The following is an 18,321-nucleotide window of genomic DNA, read 5'->3' on the forward strand; positions in this document are numbered from 1 at the left end:
AATGTTTGCTGTAAACAATTATTTTCTCTGATCTTTTTCACTTTTAATAAATTTAAATTTTCTGTTCTGCAAAAAAGCGATGCAGAGTGTTATTAATTCTGTAAAAGGTACTGCGCTTGGTGTTGCCGAATACTTAACCCCTGTATTAAAGGTATGCTTGACCATACAAATCTATGATATTTTTAAAATAAATATTTGAAAAAATAATAAGCAAATAAAGTATATTACAAATTATATATAATTTTATAATGAATATGTCGTCATCTTATGCTAATTTATCATTTGTTTATATTATGTTATATGTTTGATGTTATGATATTGTAATAAATTTATGTATGTTATATGATTTTTATAATCAAATTTGAAAATAATAATTTCAATTATCCAATATATTTTTTTTATAATTATACAATTGTCATATATAAAAAAATATATAAAAATATAAAATTAATGATTATTTGTGATATTGTTATCATAATTATACAATTATATTTCATAATTTACAAGTTCTCTATGTAATAAAAAAATTGATAAATTAAAATAAAATTGATTTTTAAAAAATGTCCTACCTTGTTGTATATAGGCCTTTATTCTGCAGTATTCTCAGGATAATTTCGTATATAAATTTTAATAAATATTTCCATATTTTTTCTTTGTTCATTTATTATTTGGAAAAAAATTTTTTAAAAATTAATGTATAATTCAATTTTTTTCCAAATTTTTTTTTAATAATTTTTTATTTAAATATAAATCTTTTTATTTTTTTTTGTTATATATATTATTGCATTATTTTTTAAAATTAAAATTGTTGTTCAATATTATTTATAAAATAAATTTAATCTTTATATTATGTATATTTTTAATTAAAATTTTTTAAAGATAATAAAATTTTTTTTCATATCAAATTGTTTGTAATATTAAAGGAAAGTAAATTTCGGGAAACTGGAGTATTAACACCAGAAGAATTTGTGGCAGCAGGTGATCATTTAGTACATCATTGTCCAACATGGCAATGGGCTACTGGTGATGAAGATAGAGTGAAATCATATCTTCCCAAAAAAAAACAATTTTTGTTAACACGTAATGTTCCTTGTACTCGCAGATGCAAACAGGTATTATTATTTCTAATCAATTATTAATTAAAATTTATAATTAAAATTTTTTATTTTAAAAATATAAACAAAATAAATTTTATAAAACTTTCTTATAATTTTAATTTTAAATATTATTTAATATGTAATATTTAAAAAATAATATAACAATTATAAATATTTACTTATGTACTACATTTAAAAATGTTAATATTTGACTATTTTAAGATATATATATATAAATATTCAAATAATTTATTATAAGATTAATAATTATAATGTTATATAATAATATCAATTTCTAATGTCAGATTGAATTTTAGATTGAATACAGCAAAGAACAAGAATGCATTATAGAAGCAGATGATCCAGAAGGTGGTTGGGTTGACACACATCATTATGATACAAGTCTTAGTGGAATTGAAGAAAGAGTAACTGAAATGACATTAGACGAAACACAACTTACTCAGTCAATTGGTACAGAGGAAAATAATGGAGAGGAAAATGATGATGATGATAATAATGATGATGATGATGATGATGAAGATGCTGCAGATATGGAAGCTTTTGAAGTCAGTGGAATGTTAGATGAAGAAGATAAGGTATATTAATTTCCAATAAATATATTATAATTATTCAATATCAATATAATTGCATTATAGTTGTTTTGATTTTGATGTAAAATTTTAAAAATATTTTAATTTTATATATAAACTTAAAATTTTAAATTAAATAGTATGCAGCAAAAATTACAAAAAAACCAATCAAAGATAAATGGGAATCATTTTCTGAAGGAGAAATTATTCACACACGCACATATGATTTATATATTACATATGATAAATATTATCAGACACCTCGATTATGGCTTTCAGGATATGATGAGGTTTGTATTCTATTTTTTTTTTCTATTATTCTCATATTTATTATTCTCAATTAAATTATTTATTTAAATTATTTTAAATTCTCTATTATTCTCAATTTTTTCTATTATTTTTATTAAGAATAAGTTTATTAAAAATATTATTCATAAAATATCAAAGAAAATTTTAACTTATAATATAATTTTTTTATAAGAATCGTAAGCCTTTGACAGTAGAAGAGATGTATGAGGATGTTAGTCAGGATCATGCTAAAAAGACTGTTACAATGGAGATACATCCTCATATACCTGGACCATTAATGGCTTCAGTTCATCCATGCAGGTAATTTTAACTGAAATTAATCAAAGCAAATTCATATTTTTGTATAATTAAATAATATTTTAATATTAAATAATAAATTAATATAAAATTCTTAAAATTTTTATGAAATAAAATTGCAGACATGCTGAAGTAATGAAGAAAATTATTGAAACTGTAATGGAAGGTGGTCGTGAACTTGGAGTACATATGTATCTTATAATATTTCTTAAATTTGTGCAATCTGTAATTCCTACAATTGAATATGATTATACACAAAATTTTATGCTAAATGCTTCTGGTTAAGAATTTTATCAACTTTCATTGTATTTTAAGGATGAACGTGATTTTAATTTATAAGCTCATAATAAGTAATAGTATTAAAAAGATTGTGTGAAGTATATAATAAGTATAATAATAAGTATGTTCAGTTCAGAAAATTGTCTATACATGTATAAAATATTTAAATATAAAATCAAATTTGGCTGATTTTATGTACATTTCAAATCTTTATTTTTCATTTTATTATAAAAAATAATTAAAATTTCATTTTTGATATTAAAAGTTAAAAATTATTTTAAATTATTAATATTAAATTATATAAATAGTATATATATATAATATAATAGTTTTAAATTATATTTCAAAATGAAATTATAATTATTTTATAAAATAATATAATATATAAAATATTATATATATTAAGAAAGAATAAAAAGAATTAAATAATTTAATGAATTAATTCGAAATAAATTTAAATTTTATTAAAATCATTTTTTATTTTTTGAATTTATGACAATATCTATAATATTCAATTGCTTTGATACGTTGTTAAATCTATTATTAAGGAATTATTATTTAATAATAATTAATATAAATGAATGTAATAACAATAAAAAATTTTAATGTAATAAATTTAGGAAGATTTCTAAAAATAAAGTTCTTCATTCTCATTTTTTTTTCATTTTTTCATATTAATTTTTCATAATTATTTGCATAATTAATATTTGTAATACAATAAAATTATTCAAATAAAATCATTATTGTAATAAAAGGTACTTAACAAATTAAAATTATTTGTAGTATTAATTTGTTAGAATTAGAAAATTATAAAATGAAATTTTAGTAAAAATGACTATATTTAAAAATACCTATATTTTTTTTATAAAAAATCTATGATCAAAATAATCTATTCCATTTATGTTTCACGATTCTATCATTAAATTTTTCTTTTGCTATATAATAATGTTAATTAAATTAATATATAATTGTATAATAAATAATTTAAAATTTTTACATCAGAATTCGTTGTTTTTGTTCGATTTTAAAATGGCGGTACTTGTACATTTTATATTTAAATGTCATTTAATACAATACAAATTGGATATTTGTAAGTAAAAATTTTTTTTAAGATCTTTTTTACATATTTTATAATTTATTGATTTTATGTTTAGACTGATGTTACATTTAATGTTATTGATTATATTATTTTTTACAATTTCATTTTTTCTAGGTTAAGAAGAATTTTTGGTAAAACTTCTATCTTGTAATTTAAAAGAATATTTTAAAGAAAATGTCGACCTTGTATGATCAGATAAAACTACTTTATGAACAATCTTTATATTCAAATGTTATTTCACTTGTAAGTGAATAAATTAAATGATTTAAAGTATTTTTTTTCTTGAAATAGAATAAAGATTTTTTAAATACAGTAGATCTCCATTTATCAGAACAAAATTTTTATCAATGCCTAATTAATGAATTTTAGTCAAGTTTTTTTATTTGAATTAGTGGTGATTATTATTTTAATTAGAAAAATGTTTGTTATAAAAGTAATATGTAATTTAGATTATATTAATATATTATATAATTTGAAAAATAACCTAAATATATAATTAAATACTTATTTGATTAAATACCTGAATTTAAAATTTCTGATTATTTAAAAAAAAATTAAATATTGTAAAAAAAATTGTTAAATTATTTTTATGTGAATTTTTAAAAATTGCTGTTTTTCGTAAAAATTATATAGATGGAGTTTTATTGTAGTACTTGCAGAAATAATTATTAATAATTATTAATAATTTTATGAAATAATTAATGAATATTTTATAATTTATATTAGTACTTGATTCATATAATTGAAAAAAATAATAAAATTTAATAAATGATTATCTTATATTTTAGGCAAATTTAATATTATCATTAAGTGAACATAATTCAGATTTATTGCCAATATATGGCAAATTCCATATTTATGTTTATTATGCAGATGCTCACTTTTATTTAGGAAAATATAAAAAAGCAGAAGCACTCTATAAAAAAGCTTTGCAATTTCGTAAATGTTTATTAAAATCTAAAGGTGCTACAAAACCTTTAGAAGGTCAAAAAGATTTACCAACTGATGTTGATATAAAATTTCAAATTCATTTATGTTTAATAAAATTAAAAAATTCTCAAGAAGCACTTCAAGTATTACAAAGTATTCCTGGTAAACAAAGAACTCCAAAGGTAATTTATGAAAATGTACTTTAATCTTAATTAATAAAATATTGTTTGTTAATGAAATTTAATTTTTAAGGTAAATATGGCTCTTGCAAAAATGTTCCAAGAACAAGGAATGGAACGTTCTGCAATTACTACTTATAAAGAAGTTTTAAGAGAATGTCCATTAGCTTTAGAAGCTGCAGAAGGTCTTTTATCCCTTGGAGTAAAAGGAATTGAAGTAAATTCACTAATAGTAGGTTGTGCATCCAATCTATCAAATTTAGATTGGTTGAATACATGGATTAAAGCTCATGCACATATACATAATAGAGAATATACACATGCAGTGTCAACATTAAGATCTCTGGATAATGTTAATCTTCTAAGAGATAATTTTAATTTATTAACAATAATGGGAGAGTGCTATTATTATGCTGGAGATGATAAAAATGCTTTATTATGCTTACGAAGAGCCAGAATTATAGAACCAGATGTTATGAAAGGGTAAAATGTTTAAAAATATATAATGCATTATAGCATTGTAACTTATAATTTTAGAAAATTAAGATATTAGTTCTAAAGATATTTTTTCTAATTATTACATTTCTCAAGTCTTTTTTTTTTTTTAATAGAGTTGATGTTTATGCTGCAGTATTGTACAAAACACACAGTATTAAAGAACTTGAAAGACTGATTCCAATAATAACAGCAAGCAATGAGTGTACTGGAGAAATATATGTTGCCATGGCATATTCTCTTTATGCTTCTAGAAAACTTGGTAGAGCAAACACATTGACAGCACAAGCTTTAAATTTAAATCCAAATGATATAGAAGCAACAATTCTTAGAGGAAACATTCTTATAGAACAGAAAAAATATCAAGGTGCATTGTTCTTCTTTAGGCATGCTGTTCAATTAAAACCATACCGTTATGAACCACATAAGGGTTTGGTAGATTGTCTTGTAGGAATGCATAGATTGCGAGAAGCTCTCAATATTGCCAGTGGATCTTGTAAACAACTTGGACATACTGCAAGAGTTCTTACGGTAATTATATAAATTAAATTTTTATATTGTTATAAATTGATTATAAACTGTATAATTAAATATATAATTTTGAAAGACAATTAATTATAAATTGAAAATAATTTTGTGTAGCTTTATGCATCTGTACTCATGAAAGATCCAGTGTCTGTTGGAAAAGCAAAAAATCTTTTGGAAAAAGCATTGCTTCAAGATGAAATTTATTTACCTGCTGTATATTTATTAGCTGAAATATATGAACAAGAAATGAATTTGGAAGCTGCAATTGCATTACTTGAAAGACAAGTAGAAATACAAACAGCATGTAAATTGCATCAGATGCTTGGAGATCTATGGGCAAGAGTTCATAATGAAGAAAAAGCTTTGGATCATTATGCAATTGCTTTAAAGTAAGATTTTTTGTAACATTTTTGTATATTTATATATATACATAATTACTTAAATTTATCAGATATAATGTATAATATAAAATTTAATACATATTTTTGTTTTGAAAATTATATAAATCAATATAATATTTCAAATTAGTCTAGATCCAAGCAATAGGAGAGCATTGGAAGGCATGCACAGATTAGATAATTCTTCGAATAAACTAGATTCAACTTATTATATGACTGTGGGTGAAGAACAAACAGATACAACTTATGATGTTGGTGATGGTTTGCCAGATACTGACAACGATGAAGCACCTGATGAAAGTGAAACTGAAGCTGTGTGGTCAGATATGGATCTTGAAGCAAATAGTCAATAACAAAAAAAAATTGTTATTATATTAAATAAGTTCAATATAATTAAGAACTGTAATTAGTTTTTCTTATATATATTAAGAAGTTTTGTTGCTTTTATTTATCTGTAAATGTCCGAATTTTTGAAATCTGATATCTTTTCAATAATTAGAAATACGAAAAAATATTATTTTCATTATAAGAATTTTATATTTAAAAAATATCCAAAATTTTGTCTTCATTGACTATTATTAGTGTTTTTATAACTAATATTTATATGAATATCTATCATTCGTATGAAAATAATTTTATATTAAAAATATTATAGTTTAATTCGTTTATTATAATTGTTTTATCATTATTTTTTATTTGTGTATACAATAATATATTTTATATTTCATAAAAATTTATTTTTGACAAATAATATTTTAAGGGGATATAAGGCAAAAATCAAATAAATTTTTTCAGAAAATTCTAAAAAGTATTAAAAATAACGCACAAATAATTATATTGAAATTTTTTTAATTATAATTGTATTGAAATATATTTAACACATTTATGTATTGAAATATATTAATTATAAGTTATTAATGCAAATAATATATAAGATTGTTTATGATTTGTTCCATTTTAATATTAATGGAATTAGTAAATAAATTATAAAATGTATACACAGATTTAAATATAGATAGATATTAATATCTGAATGAAACTTGTAATGAAAATATATATGTATTTGAATTCTTAAGATTTAAAAAATTGATTACTTCAATGATAATGAACTGTTATTTTGAAAATTATAAAAAATTTATTATACTTTAATCATATTAAAGACAATGTTAAATAAAAAATATAAATTCAAATATGAGATATTCAAAAAGTGATAAAAAGAACTGAAATTAAGCTAAAATTGAAATGATTGCTTAATTTGCAAAATAAATTAAAAATAAAAAATTTAATATAAATTTGTAAATAAAAACAATAAACTAATAAAATTAATAATATTGAATATAATATTAAAAAAATTATTATATCAAATTATATAATTACATGAAATTATAATAATTACAGAAATTTTTTTAAATATTTAGTTTCATTTGTCATGTATAATATAAATATTTCAATTTCATAATCCAAAAACTACAAATATAAATTATAAAAAGGAATCTTTTTTTACTATTTCATCATATATTATATATCATTTTTATAAATCAAATGCATAATCACTAGTATAGTAATATATAGTAATAGTAATATCAATTAATAGAATTAAAAAGAATATTTATAAATATGATAAACAATATATGAAAATATTCATTTGATATTAATTTATATATTATATAAATATTACATACAAATAAAATAATTTGTAATTTATATTATCAAGTCATAGTAAGTTTTTGAAAAAATATATATATATTTTTTTACAAATTCTTATATCCCCTTAAATTTTAAAATAAATTTTTGCTTACTAAATGTTAATTGCATATTTTTTTAATTCTCTATTTTAATACTTTCTTAAAAAAAATAATAAATAATAAATAAAAAATATTATATTTGTTTTAAAGTACTGCAAACTTATAATATTTAAATTTTTCTATTTATTATAAATTTATTATTTTTTAAGAAATATAAATTATTATAATAATTATAATAATTTTAATAAAATATTAGCTATATTTATTTATTATTTTTATATTTTTAAATTTGAGTTAATTACATTGTATATATTTCAAAATAAGTACAAAAGTATTTTATTTGATTTTTCATATTTATTTCGCCCAAAAGTACTTTTTCATCTTGTACATTACTCATTCTCAGAAATATTGTATACATAGAATAAAAGTACATGCTATGGGTAGTTTATTTACACACTATACAGGATTGGAGATTCATAGAATCAATAATACTATTAATGCACGAATTATTGATGTACACTATACTTATGCTTATTTATCTACTTATTTTGAAAAAAAGAATCGCATAAAGGATACATTAACAAAGTTGTTCATTGACAAGAAAGTCAAAAAATTGTAATGATGTATGCTTAAGTGTCATAAAAATGATAACCGATATTTTATATATATATATATGTATCCTTTTTAAGCAAAAAAAAGCTTTTGGATTCGATGTATTTAGAAAACGCAGAATTCAGTCTTAAAGGTAGGAAGCACGCATATTTTCCTAAATAATTCGCTTTGGTCTTAGAACTGCGTTTATATTACACATATGTCTGTATCTGTATATGTATTTTATCATTTCAACCTAATTTGACGATATAAATATTAAAAATACTTTAACAAAAATGAAAGCATCATTTATGCAACTAATTCATATTTTAACAATTTATACAATGAAAAAATTAATAAATAGAAATGACCCGAATGCAAATAGATATTAAATGTGAAAAAACGACTTATCAATAAATTTAATATGTAAATTTAGTCGCTCTAATGATTACTTTTTACTATTATTGTATTACAAGAATAAGTTTATCGTCATAATGATGCATGTTCCTCTTTTAGAGTAATCTATCTTGGATACTCTTTTATTCATTATTTTCTTGTGAAATCAGTTTATCTTGTATATTTTTAAAAGTTTTGGCTTGTATATTTGATCCCTCTGATGAAGTAGTAGTGCAAGAAGAGATAATGGAAGAAGATGAGGAAGACGAAGATGATGAGGAAGATGGATCATCATTAACAATTGAAGAAACACCTGAACCAGGTGACGGACTATGCACAGGTCGGAAAGAAAAACCAAGAGAATCAAGACTGGAACAAGATTCTGGAGTTCCAGCTGAACTAATAGTTCCTGGATGTAGACTAGATATTGCCACATCCAATCTATATTAAAAATAAAATAAAATATCATAAATACTAATTTATATTATCAATTTAAAAAAATTTTCTATTTTAAATAACAAATTTACCTAGATGCAGCAGAAGTTAACAAACCAGAAATTCGTTTTGCAGGAGGTTGTAATTGATCCATTCCAGAATCATCCAATTCAAATTTTCTCTTAACTGATGCCAAACAACTTGGTCGAATTGCAATAGGACTTAGACTTCGTCTAAATATAAAACTTATTAATTAACAAAATCATATTAATAAACTAGATTTTGTTATAAAGAAATAAGTATACCTTGTAGCAAAAGCTTTTCTAGTAGGACTAGGTGATAAATTATTCTTCCATGTAGCTGCATGAACACCAGGAGAATAGCATTGTCTTTGACCAAAACCAGTTCTTGTTGGTGATGGTGAAGAATACATAGTTGGACCACTTACAGATAAATTGATGCTCAATGGATCAAGAATTCGTTTAGTAATTGGTCGTGATTCTATTTTAAATTGCAATGAAGCTGATTCTGAATCTTTAAAAGACAATCCTTCAGCTTCTATAGTAAGATCTTCCCATGATTGAGAGATCTGCATGGCACTATGTATTTCTTTTTCATGTGCTGCTTCACGGCCAGCAACATCAATACATTCTTCTTGTCTCAATTGACTTACACGTGGTGTTAATCTAGGAACAGTTCCAGAATTCTAAAATAAAAATTATTTCATAATTAAAAAAATGCAATCAATGATATAGAATATGTAGAATATCATAAAATTAGACATCAGAAATGATTATCTTATTATCAATAAAGTTAATTTCTATATAATTATTATTTATATTCAATTTTAAACAATTATTCTCTTATAATTTTAAAATAATATATAATAGACATTGAGATTATAAAGAATTTGTTCTTACACTAGTGCTGAAGCGTCGTATACGAGGTGAATTGGAAAATATGTTAAAATTTGAAGGAACATTCCTGAAAAAATAATTAAATTATTTTTTTTTTTAAATTGTATAATATAATTTTGATTAATTAACTATAATTAAATTTAATATTTAAATTATATTGATTTCAAATTTAATAAAAGATACCTTGGTGCAGAAGCGGAAGGTGATGTTACAGACATTGTTGCAGTGATCTTATTGATCATAGGTGCACTATTAGATCGTTTTAAACTGACTACTGTGTAGTCAACATCCATGATCATCCAGACTGACTATTTTTTGATACATTTGTCTGGAGATACTTTTTAAGGACTCAAAATACATTGAAAATGTACAGCATTGATTCACTAAATAAATCAACAATAAATTTTTGGCACAAAGTAAATTTATAGTATATCTTTTTCTACTGTTCGATAATTCAATAGTAGTAAATTTTGATTTCTAACACAAGAACTAAAAAGATGCCGCATTTGAGCTCTCATTTAAACTCTGCCGCTCCGATTTTTGTTTCACGTTTTGATGCACTGTTAGCGCGAAATATTTATAATTGACCTTTTATTTCGTAAAATAAAATAATAAAATAAAAAAATTTGTTAAAATATAGCTTTCATTAAATTGAAAGTATGCATAGTAAGAGAACAAAATTGTAAAGTACAGAAATGAATTCGGATATTCCTGATTTTCAATTTCTACTTAAATCACTCTACAGAAACCGGATTATAGATTATAATTTGATTTAATTTCATAACCCCTAATTCTTCAACGATATCACTAACTACAATTAAATTATAATTTCTTCGCTTGACGGTCAAACACCTATCGTTTCTTATCATGAAACATGCGTATGTCAGACTTAGCTATGATCCTTTTGCTTCCTTAGAAAAAATCTTTCGTGATTAAGAAACACACTGAATTTGTTGGTAGCCTTGGACCTTCATAAAATCTATAAGTCTGAGATTTGTATGATTGAATTGTAAAATTAATTATTATATAAATTATTATTAATATAAAGAAAGAAAATTATATTATTTTTAATAATCCTAAAATTATTCTTTTTTTTTTCAAGAGGCGCAACATTTAAGTATTTTAAATAATATTTATACATTAAATTATTTTAAATTTTATTATAAATAAAAATAGAATAATTTGAATATAATAATATATTTATAAATATTTTTAAAATTTAGTAATAATTATATATAAAATCGAATTTTAAATTTTCTTAACATTTTCTTAATTAGGAATTTATATATGAAACAAAAGGGTTGTTTAACGGACGCATTTTCAATACAGAAAGAGAATAAGAGAAAGAGAGAGAGATATTAAAAATTTATATTTAAATATAATATAATATATATTTATTTTAATATTAAACATAATATGATATAATAAATATTTAAATATCATATTAATTCAATACTTTTAAAATATATTACATATAATATTACATATACATATTTATAGTAAATGGGTGCTAATCATTATTATTTCAAATTATGTAAAATATTTATCAATTTATAAAAATATAAAACATAATATTTTTTATAAATATAAACTAAAGAATTAAAAATAGTTTCTTTTACGATTGTTATTTTTTAATGATAAGTATATACATATCAATATATATTTCTTCTTTCACAACAGTTATGTACATATATATATATAGTTATATATTAATTGTACAATTATAAAATCGTATTATTTATTTTTTTAATCAATTAAATTTTATTTAATAAAAATATATTTCAAAATATATTTTGAATTAAAAATATATTTCAAAAAATATATCGAAGAAAATAATAAAAAAATTTATATTTTTAATATTATGAGAGAATGAAATAATAAAAATTAATATTTAATATATATGTATTATATATATATATAAAATATAAAAGTTTCCATTAACAAAATAATAATATATTTTTATGTATTTCAAATTTATATTATTAACATATGACAAAAATATAAATATGACTTTTTTTCAAGGACAGAAGTTTTACGAAATATAAATAAAAAATTTATATTATTTATAAAAATAGTACATTGATGTTTTACTATATGTTAAATTTTATTAAAATCAATATTGAATAATAATAATAATAATCATTATCAAAAATAAAATATATTTAATAAAAATAATAACAATAATTATGAATCTTTTATATTTTCAAATAAAAGTATTTATTTTAATTAAAATGTATCATATGGATTCTAAAAACTTATTTCTGTATTTATAAACTTCAATTGATATTAATTATCTTTTCTCCAATTTCTAAATCAAGATGGAAAATGAAAAATAGTTTTGAGCAATATTAAAAGGTTTTATTTCTGCTTTCTTTATGCAAACTCTGTTTTGAATATATTATCTCAACTAAACTGAGAACATAGCAAGATTCATAATAAAATACATATATAAGACATAGAAATGATAATAATCGTTTTTAACAATTACAGAGTTGCAATAATGAAAGCTCCATAACCACAGTGATTTAACATTTGGTACAAATAAATGCCATTTGATCTCTTATTAAAATTATTAATCTATCCTATATCTACATCTGCATACTGCATACTCAAATGAGTATCTATTATTTGAAATAACTCAAATGGTTGTGGTATTCTTCCAGTTTCCAATTTGGACCACACAGGAACATCTAAAATATAATAACATAAATATACTTTTAAAAATTTTAAATAAATATATTTATTGTAATTGTAAAACAAAAATATTGTTTACCATTAAAATGTATTTCAAAAGCTCCTGATGATATGAAATGTCCTTCTATGGCATTAAAAATAAAAAATATCATTATACAAGAATAGAATCGATTATCTAGACACCATTGCCATAATGATGCTGGTGGCTGTCCTAAATCAAGTCCACTTACTATTAAAACTATCAGTGAAATTTTTACAAAACTCTAAATACAAAAAAAGAAAACATGTTATATTAATGATTATAATGTTATAGATTCTAAAAAGAAATTATAATTACTAATAATTTAGCAATGAGCATCTTAGTATGAGAAGGAATATAATTTTCTCCATTAATTTGTAATTCTGGATACTTTTGTTTAAGAATATTGACATATTCTTCAAAAACTTTTCTATATCCACAAGAGTAACTGAAAAATAAAAAGATAAAAATTATGTCATTAAATGAAATTATAAGTATACAAATAATATATATATATATTAAAAAATTAAATAAATAAAGATTGAATAATAAAATTTTGTAATTAAATTTGTAAAATTTACCAATAGAAGAATTTTAAAGTCGGCCCTGTTTTTGTACCAAGTTTGGTTAATGAAACTTGATTGTCGTCAGCTTTATTGCCTATCGCACACAGAATAATGCAAAAACACAAAATTAATTTCATACGACGCAGCATTTTTTTAAGTCATTGAAATTTTATCAGTTTAAATTTTAATCAAAACTGTTATATTTTTATCCTCTAAAAGACGCCGACTAATAATCTTTCACACCTGCCTATAGTCTAGACTGATTAGTCACTATTTGCTGCTAAGCAAATAAGCAGTGCAGTTCCGAATCAAATCAAGTCAAACTGAATCTAATAAAACATAAATAACCATACAATTTTATTAGATTCATCGAAATAAATCAAAATAGTATTATACAATAAATTTAATTTATATATTATTATATATATTTTATTTTTTTCTAAATCTTATAATAAAATCAGAAATATTTATTTATTGTCTATTAAAATTTTTTTATACATATTTTAAATATATTTTAAGATATCAATACTCTAGATTTCAAGAAATGAAAATAAAATAATTTTTAATAATTTAAATGTTTTATAAATTATAGATTATAGATTATAAATTATAAATTAATTTATTTAATAATTTACAATGAATATTCGTACAATTTTTGCAATTTATTCAATATTTTATAAGAAATAAAGTAAATTAATATCTAGTGATAAAAATATTATTTTTCTTTAAGATTTAAATCTAAATATCTATTAATTAGTGACGTATTATGATTTAGATTTAAAATAAATATTTTTAATGAATATGATTCAAAATAAAAATATAATATTACAATATTATATTATATATATATATAAAATAAATATTACAATTTTATAATTTTTATTTATAAAATTTTAAATTAATACACACATATATGTATTACATATTATAATTTTAAATTAGCTAACAATATGTATAAAATGATGCATTTAAAGCAATCCCATTAATTCGCTTTGTTATAAGAATTTTAAAAACAATATATGATGAAGTAAAATTAGAGACATTACTTGATCATTATTAAAAAAAAATTTATTTGTACACGTTTTTGTATTTGTTCCTAATTAAAAATATTTCTAAAAAAAAATTTTTTTTATAAATAAATATGATCATTTCTATTTCACAAATATTTTCTTAAATTGCTATGAAAAAGAAGAAAAATTTAAAACTGAAGCGAAGGAAAAATAAGATGCATAATAATTATATTTTATGTATTCTGTAATGTAGAACATATGTCATAATGTGCATAAATTTATTAAGATGTTTTTTTCTTTAAGAGATTTAGCATACAAATAGTATTTGTAAATAGAGTATATGATTTCTTAAATTTATTATGTAGTTTTATCAACAAGAATACATGTATTCAAAAGAACAATCTTTTTTTAAAGAGTACTTTTTGGGAGGCCTTCTTGGCAGCAATATGTTTAAAAAAATTTAAAAATCAAATAATTCTATTTAAATAGTTTTTTCCAAAAAAATTTTCTTTTTATTGTGATAATTAACTTGAATTATTATTTTTCTTCAGCACATGGAAGATATGTCATAAATCTGTCATAAGTCTGGAAATCTAAAAAAAATTAGAATTTACTAATAAATATTTAAAAAAAACATAATTGTTCATAATTGAACAATCTATTTAATCATATAAATTGTAAGAGAAAACTTTAACGATTTTTAAAAAAAATTTTTAAATTACCTTGTAGGATCTTCAAGATAATCTGGTGGTATTTGAAATAATTTGGGATCTATATCGTTTCTAAAGGCAAATTCTTGAAAAGTAATTTTCGCTGTTACCGTAGGTAAAATAGGAATATCAATTTTGACAGGAAAACCAGGTGGTAATTTCATTAGAACAAATTCTCGTAATTTGCTAAAATGTTTGAAAGGTGCTATTACTTCCAAAACATTGAGTAACATATCAACAGTTAGTGGAAAATCTGGACTCATGGCAACTGTTGCTTTAAACGATTTACTGCTTTCTTTATAAACAAGATTTCTTCCAAGAAGTGGACATTGACCGGGTGGAGCCATAATATATTCTTCCCAAGTAATATTTGAGTCTGGTGGTGGATTTAAAGAAGCTCTTCTAACTTGAGACTAAAAATTAATAAATTAACTAATAAAATAAAAAGATACTATTATTTTTTTTACCTTTCCATTGGCAAATCCTTGTGAACTTCCTTTGATTAGTGACTCCATAATAGCCTTATTTTTTTGTAGATCTTCTTCGCTTAAATGTTCTCTTCGTTTTCTACTTTCCAAAACCAATCCATTGATTTGGTAAAAGTCCGCGTGGAAAGGCCCTACCATCTCCTTTATTAAATATTTGAGATATATCTCAAAAAAATTTTAAGAAAAGAGCAGGAGAAGGAGGAGAAGAATCATAGGCAAAACCAACAAAGCTGGCCTTACCCTTTTATCTTCACGAAATATCCAGCCTGTTTGAGCTCTTGAAAGTGTAATACCTTTTGTTGACATTTGTGCTGCCATAATATCAGTTGACATAAGAATATCAACTTCATCTTCTATTTCTAATTCCGTTTCCTAAAAAAGTTAATTAATTAACAAATTTATTGTCATAATTGATGATAAGAGATATTTAATTATAAATACTGATTAATAAGAAAGTAATTTAACCTCACATCCTACTCTTTGATAACGTTTAGTTTTATTATCAAGTATTGCCAATGATTTGCTTGGCTTTTGGTCACCATTAAAAATAAATGAGATGTCACCTCTTTCCCATCTCATATCATTAAAATCTACTAAAGTAGTATCCATTCTAATGGATGCTCCACTTTTGTGTATCTTACAAACATCAGAAGGAAGAACACGAGAAACTAATGGTACTATAAAATTGAACATATTTGTAAGTTGATACAATTATGATTACAATTATAATTAAAATCAAAATTCAAATATAATATTATGTACCCCAACTTTGAAAATCCCATTTTAATTCCATATAGAAGTCTCCCATTTCATGTAATGTTGCAACTAAATTTGGTCTTCTTTCTTCCATCTGTTCTCTAGCTTGTTGTTTTAATTTTCTTAATAGCGATGATACTATAAATTATATAATTAATAAGGTTAATAAATATATATAATTTCTTTATAATAATAAAGATTATTTATACTAACTGGTTTGTCTATCTCCATAACTGATTGCCTCTGCAAGTGGACTCCACCCAGCTAAATTTTTTACTTTTACTGGTGCACTATGTGCAAGTAATAATTGGATTGATTCTGAAATTTTATTTAAAATTTTATATATATATATATATATATTTAAAATTTTTAAATTTTTACCTTTTCTTCCTAACATGACAGCTAAATGTAAAGGAGTATTTCCTATTAAAAAAAATGAAATTATTTTATAAATTATAATTAATTATAAATAATTATTGGCATATTTTGTACAAAATTAATAAATCTATAATAATTAATAACCTTGTCTATCTTTTTCAGCGATATTACAAGTTCTAATTAAAGAACTTAAAGTTTTAACATCGCCTTGAAATATACATTTGTGTAAAGGATATTTTTCACTTTCTGAATTTTCAGCCATGGCCATTTATCCTTGTTAAGAAAATAATTGCCAAAATAGCAATAATTCTTTTCTTTATCTAATCGAATCCCTCTTAATATAATAATTTTCTTGTATTCCATTTCCAAAATATAGCATACTATATTGAACAATCATATCAAAACTTCCATTATATGGAAGTTATTCATGAACAAAAGTTCAGTATTTAAAATTGTATGTTTAATATTTAATAAAATCAATGAATGATTTTTATATTTCATTAAATATTTTTGTAATTTACATTCAAACATCGATATTTTTATATTTTTCAAAAGATAAAGATGAAGAGATTCATATATTTATAAAAAACTTCTAAATTATGTTTAATATTATCGTTGTTTTTACCGATGTTGTTACTTTTTACCGCTGTTTTTAATTGTCTATATTATTTGTATTTGTACTAGGTGGTCGTACTTGTAATCAAAGTAGGTTAGTCACCTCATTATTTTTAGTATCTTTTTTATAATACACTATTAAAAAGTATATGTTCTCAAAATTAATTCATTAAATTTTATTTTATTTTAATATTACTTATATTAAGATATATAAATATATATTGTATTAATACCACTACATTAAAACATTTACTTGTGAACTAGTGTCATCTATATATTCTAATATATATGTGTATATGATTTGTAAATAAGATTATAGTTTATGAAAATATTATAGTTATTACATATAAATCAAAGCTAAAAACTTTAACATTACAAGAGTAACTATATTTTTTACATTAAATTTATTACATTTTATGTATTACCATATAAATTATACTATCAAGCAATATAACAAAAATTGCTAGGGACATTTTTAATACTAATTGAACATATATATTCAATTATATATAAAATATTATATATAATAAATAAAATATAATTTAAATATTGAAATTACAAGTCATATAAATTTTATCTTTTTTTTATCCATCAATTTTTTATTTTAAATTATATCATTTTATAAAAATGTATATATATATATATTATTATATTATTATAAATTAATAATTGTTAAAATATTACTACATTATTTCAAGTCTATTTTTAATCAATAAGTTTCTACTAGTAATTATCAAACGTTTTAAATAAATTTATATATAGTTAATATCACATAGTTTATTATTTTCTTTTTATATGAA

At 21.1% G+C, this 18,321-nt stretch overlaps 5 protein-coding genes across 5 annotated transcripts; 2 read left to right on the top strand and 3 right to left on the bottom strand.

Annotated features, from left to right (window-relative positions):
- The first annotated feature begins 9 nt into the window (after nt 1-9).
- Nucleotides 10-2,758, top strand: LOC108002024 (ubiquitin-like-conjugating enzyme ATG3). The gene is made up of 6 exons (XM_062087018.1): nt 10-151; nt 924-1,112; nt 1,415-1,693; nt 1,828-1,977; nt 2,169-2,296; nt 2,416-2,758. The coding sequence occupies exons 1-6, from the start codon at nt 80-82 to the stop codon at nt 2,576-2,578; spliced, it is 981 nt and encodes a 326-aa protein (XP_061943002.1). The 5' UTR covers nt 10-79; the 3' UTR covers nt 2,579-2,758.
- Nucleotides 2,759-2,777: 19 nt separating this feature from the next.
- On the top strand, nt 2,778-6,594 carry LOC108002010 (anaphase-promoting complex subunit 7). Its single transcript, XM_017063362.3, has 7 exons — nt 2,778-3,662; nt 3,786-3,914; nt 4,460-4,783; nt 4,854-5,263; nt 5,392-5,806; nt 5,918-6,192; nt 6,332-6,594. The coding sequence occupies exons 2-7, from the start codon at nt 3,846-3,848 to the stop codon at nt 6,552-6,554; spliced, it is 1,716 nt and encodes a 571-aa protein (XP_016918851.1). The 5' UTR covers nt 2,778-3,662; nt 3,786-3,845; the 3' UTR covers nt 6,555-6,594.
- Nucleotides 6,595-8,280: 1,686 nt separating this feature from the next.
- On the bottom strand, nt 8,281-11,612 carry LOC108002005 (PPP2R1A-PPP2R2A-interacting phosphatase regulator 1). The gene is made up of 5 exons (XM_017063352.3): nt 10,469-11,612; nt 10,289-10,352; nt 9,674-10,074; nt 9,461-9,601; nt 8,281-9,374 (listed from the first exon to the last, which is right to left on the bottom strand). The coding sequence occupies exons 1-5, from the start codon at nt 10,582-10,584 to the stop codon at nt 9,077-9,079; spliced, it is 1,020 nt and encodes a 339-aa protein (XP_016918841.1). The 5' UTR covers nt 10,585-11,612; the 3' UTR covers nt 8,281-9,076.
- Nucleotides 11,613-12,621: 1,009 nt separating this feature from the next.
- On the bottom strand, nt 12,622-13,910 carry LOC108002018 (thioredoxin reductase-like selenoprotein T homolog CG3887). Its single transcript, XM_017063376.2, has 4 exons — nt 13,580-13,910; nt 13,317-13,446; nt 13,059-13,242; nt 12,622-12,975 (listed from the first exon to the last, which is right to left on the bottom strand). The coding sequence occupies exons 1-4, from the start codon at nt 13,711-13,713 to the stop codon at nt 12,863-12,865; spliced, it is 561 nt and encodes a 186-aa protein (XP_016918865.1). The 5' UTR covers nt 13,714-13,910; the 3' UTR covers nt 12,622-12,862.
- Nucleotides 13,911-14,906: 996 nt separating this feature from the next.
- LOC108002001 (ankyrin repeat domain-containing protein 13C) lies at nt 14,907-17,814 on the bottom strand. The gene is made up of 9 exons (XM_017063346.3): nt 17,051-17,814; nt 16,910-16,951; nt 16,742-16,846; nt 16,535-16,666; nt 16,238-16,449; nt 16,013-16,144; nt 15,752-15,913; nt 15,297-15,697; nt 14,907-15,167 (listed from the first exon to the last, which is right to left on the bottom strand). The coding sequence occupies exons 1-9, from the start codon at nt 17,172-17,174 to the stop codon at nt 15,152-15,154; spliced, it is 1,326 nt and encodes a 441-aa protein (XP_016918835.1). The 5' UTR covers nt 17,175-17,814; the 3' UTR covers nt 14,907-15,151.
- Nucleotides 17,815-18,321: the final 507 nt, after the last annotated feature.

The sequence above is a fragment of the Apis cerana genome, linkage group LG1, assembly GCF_029169275.1.
Source record: "Apis cerana isolate GH-2021 linkage group LG1, AcerK_1.0, whole genome shotgun sequence".
Lineage (NCBI taxonomy): Eukaryota > Metazoa > Arthropoda > Insecta > Hymenoptera > Apidae > Apis > Apis cerana.

Coding starts and splice junctions, on each gene's coding strand:
- LOC108002024 (XM_062087018.1), top strand. CDS start 80: ATGCAGAGTGTTATTAATTCTGTAAAAGGTACTGCGCTTGGTGTTGCC. Junction 152..923: donor ACTTAACCCCTGTATTAAAG/GTATGCTTGACC, acceptor GTAATATTAAAG/GAAAGTAAATTTCGGGAAAC. Junction 1,113..1,414: donor GTACTCGCAGATGCAAACAG/GTATTATTATTT, acceptor ATTGAATTTTAG/ATTGAATACAGCAAAGAACA.
- LOC108002010 (XM_017063362.3), top strand. CDS start 3,846: ATGTCGACCTTGTATGATCAGATAAAACTACTTTATGAACAATCTTTA. Junction 3,915..4,459: donor ATTCAAATGTTATTTCACTT/GTAAGTGAATAA, acceptor CTTATATTTTAG/GCAAATTTAATATTATCATT. Junction 5,807..5,917: donor ATACTGCAAGAGTTCTTACG/GTAATTATATAA, acceptor AATTTTGTGTAG/CTTTATGCATCTGTACTCAT.
- LOC108002005 (XM_017063352.3), bottom strand. CDS start 10,584: ATGATCATGGATGTTGACTACACAGTAGTCAGTTTAAAACGATCTAAT. Junction 9,602..9,673: donor AGAAAAGCTTTTGCTACAAG/GTATACTTATTT, acceptor TTTTATATTTAG/ACGAAGTCTAAGTCCTATTG. Junction 9,375..9,460: donor TTAACTTCTGCTGCATCTAG/GTAAATTTGTTA, acceptor TTTTTAATATAG/ATTGGATGTGGCAATATCTA.
- LOC108002018 (XM_017063376.2), bottom strand. CDS start 13,713: ATGCTGCGTCGTATGAAATTAATTTTGTGTTTTTGCATTATTCTGTGT. Junction 13,447..13,579: donor ACTTTAAAATTCTTCTATTG/GTAAATTTTACA, acceptor TTTATTTTTCAG/TTACTCTTGTGGATATAGAA. Junction 13,243..13,316: donor TGCTCATTGCTAAATTATTA/GTAATTATAATT, acceptor TTTTGTATTTAG/AGTTTTGTAAAAATTTCACT.
- LOC108002001 (XM_017063346.3), bottom strand. CDS start 17,174: ATGGCCATGGCTGAAAATTCAGAAAGTGAAAAATATCCTTTACACAAA. Junction 16,952..17,050: donor CGCTGAAAAAGATAGACAAG/GTTATTAATTAT, acceptor TTTTTTTAATAG/GAAATACTCCTTTACATTTA. Junction 16,847..16,909: donor TGTCATGTTAGGAAGAAAAG/GTAAAAATTTAA, acceptor ATAAAATTTCAG/AATCAATCCAATTATTACTT.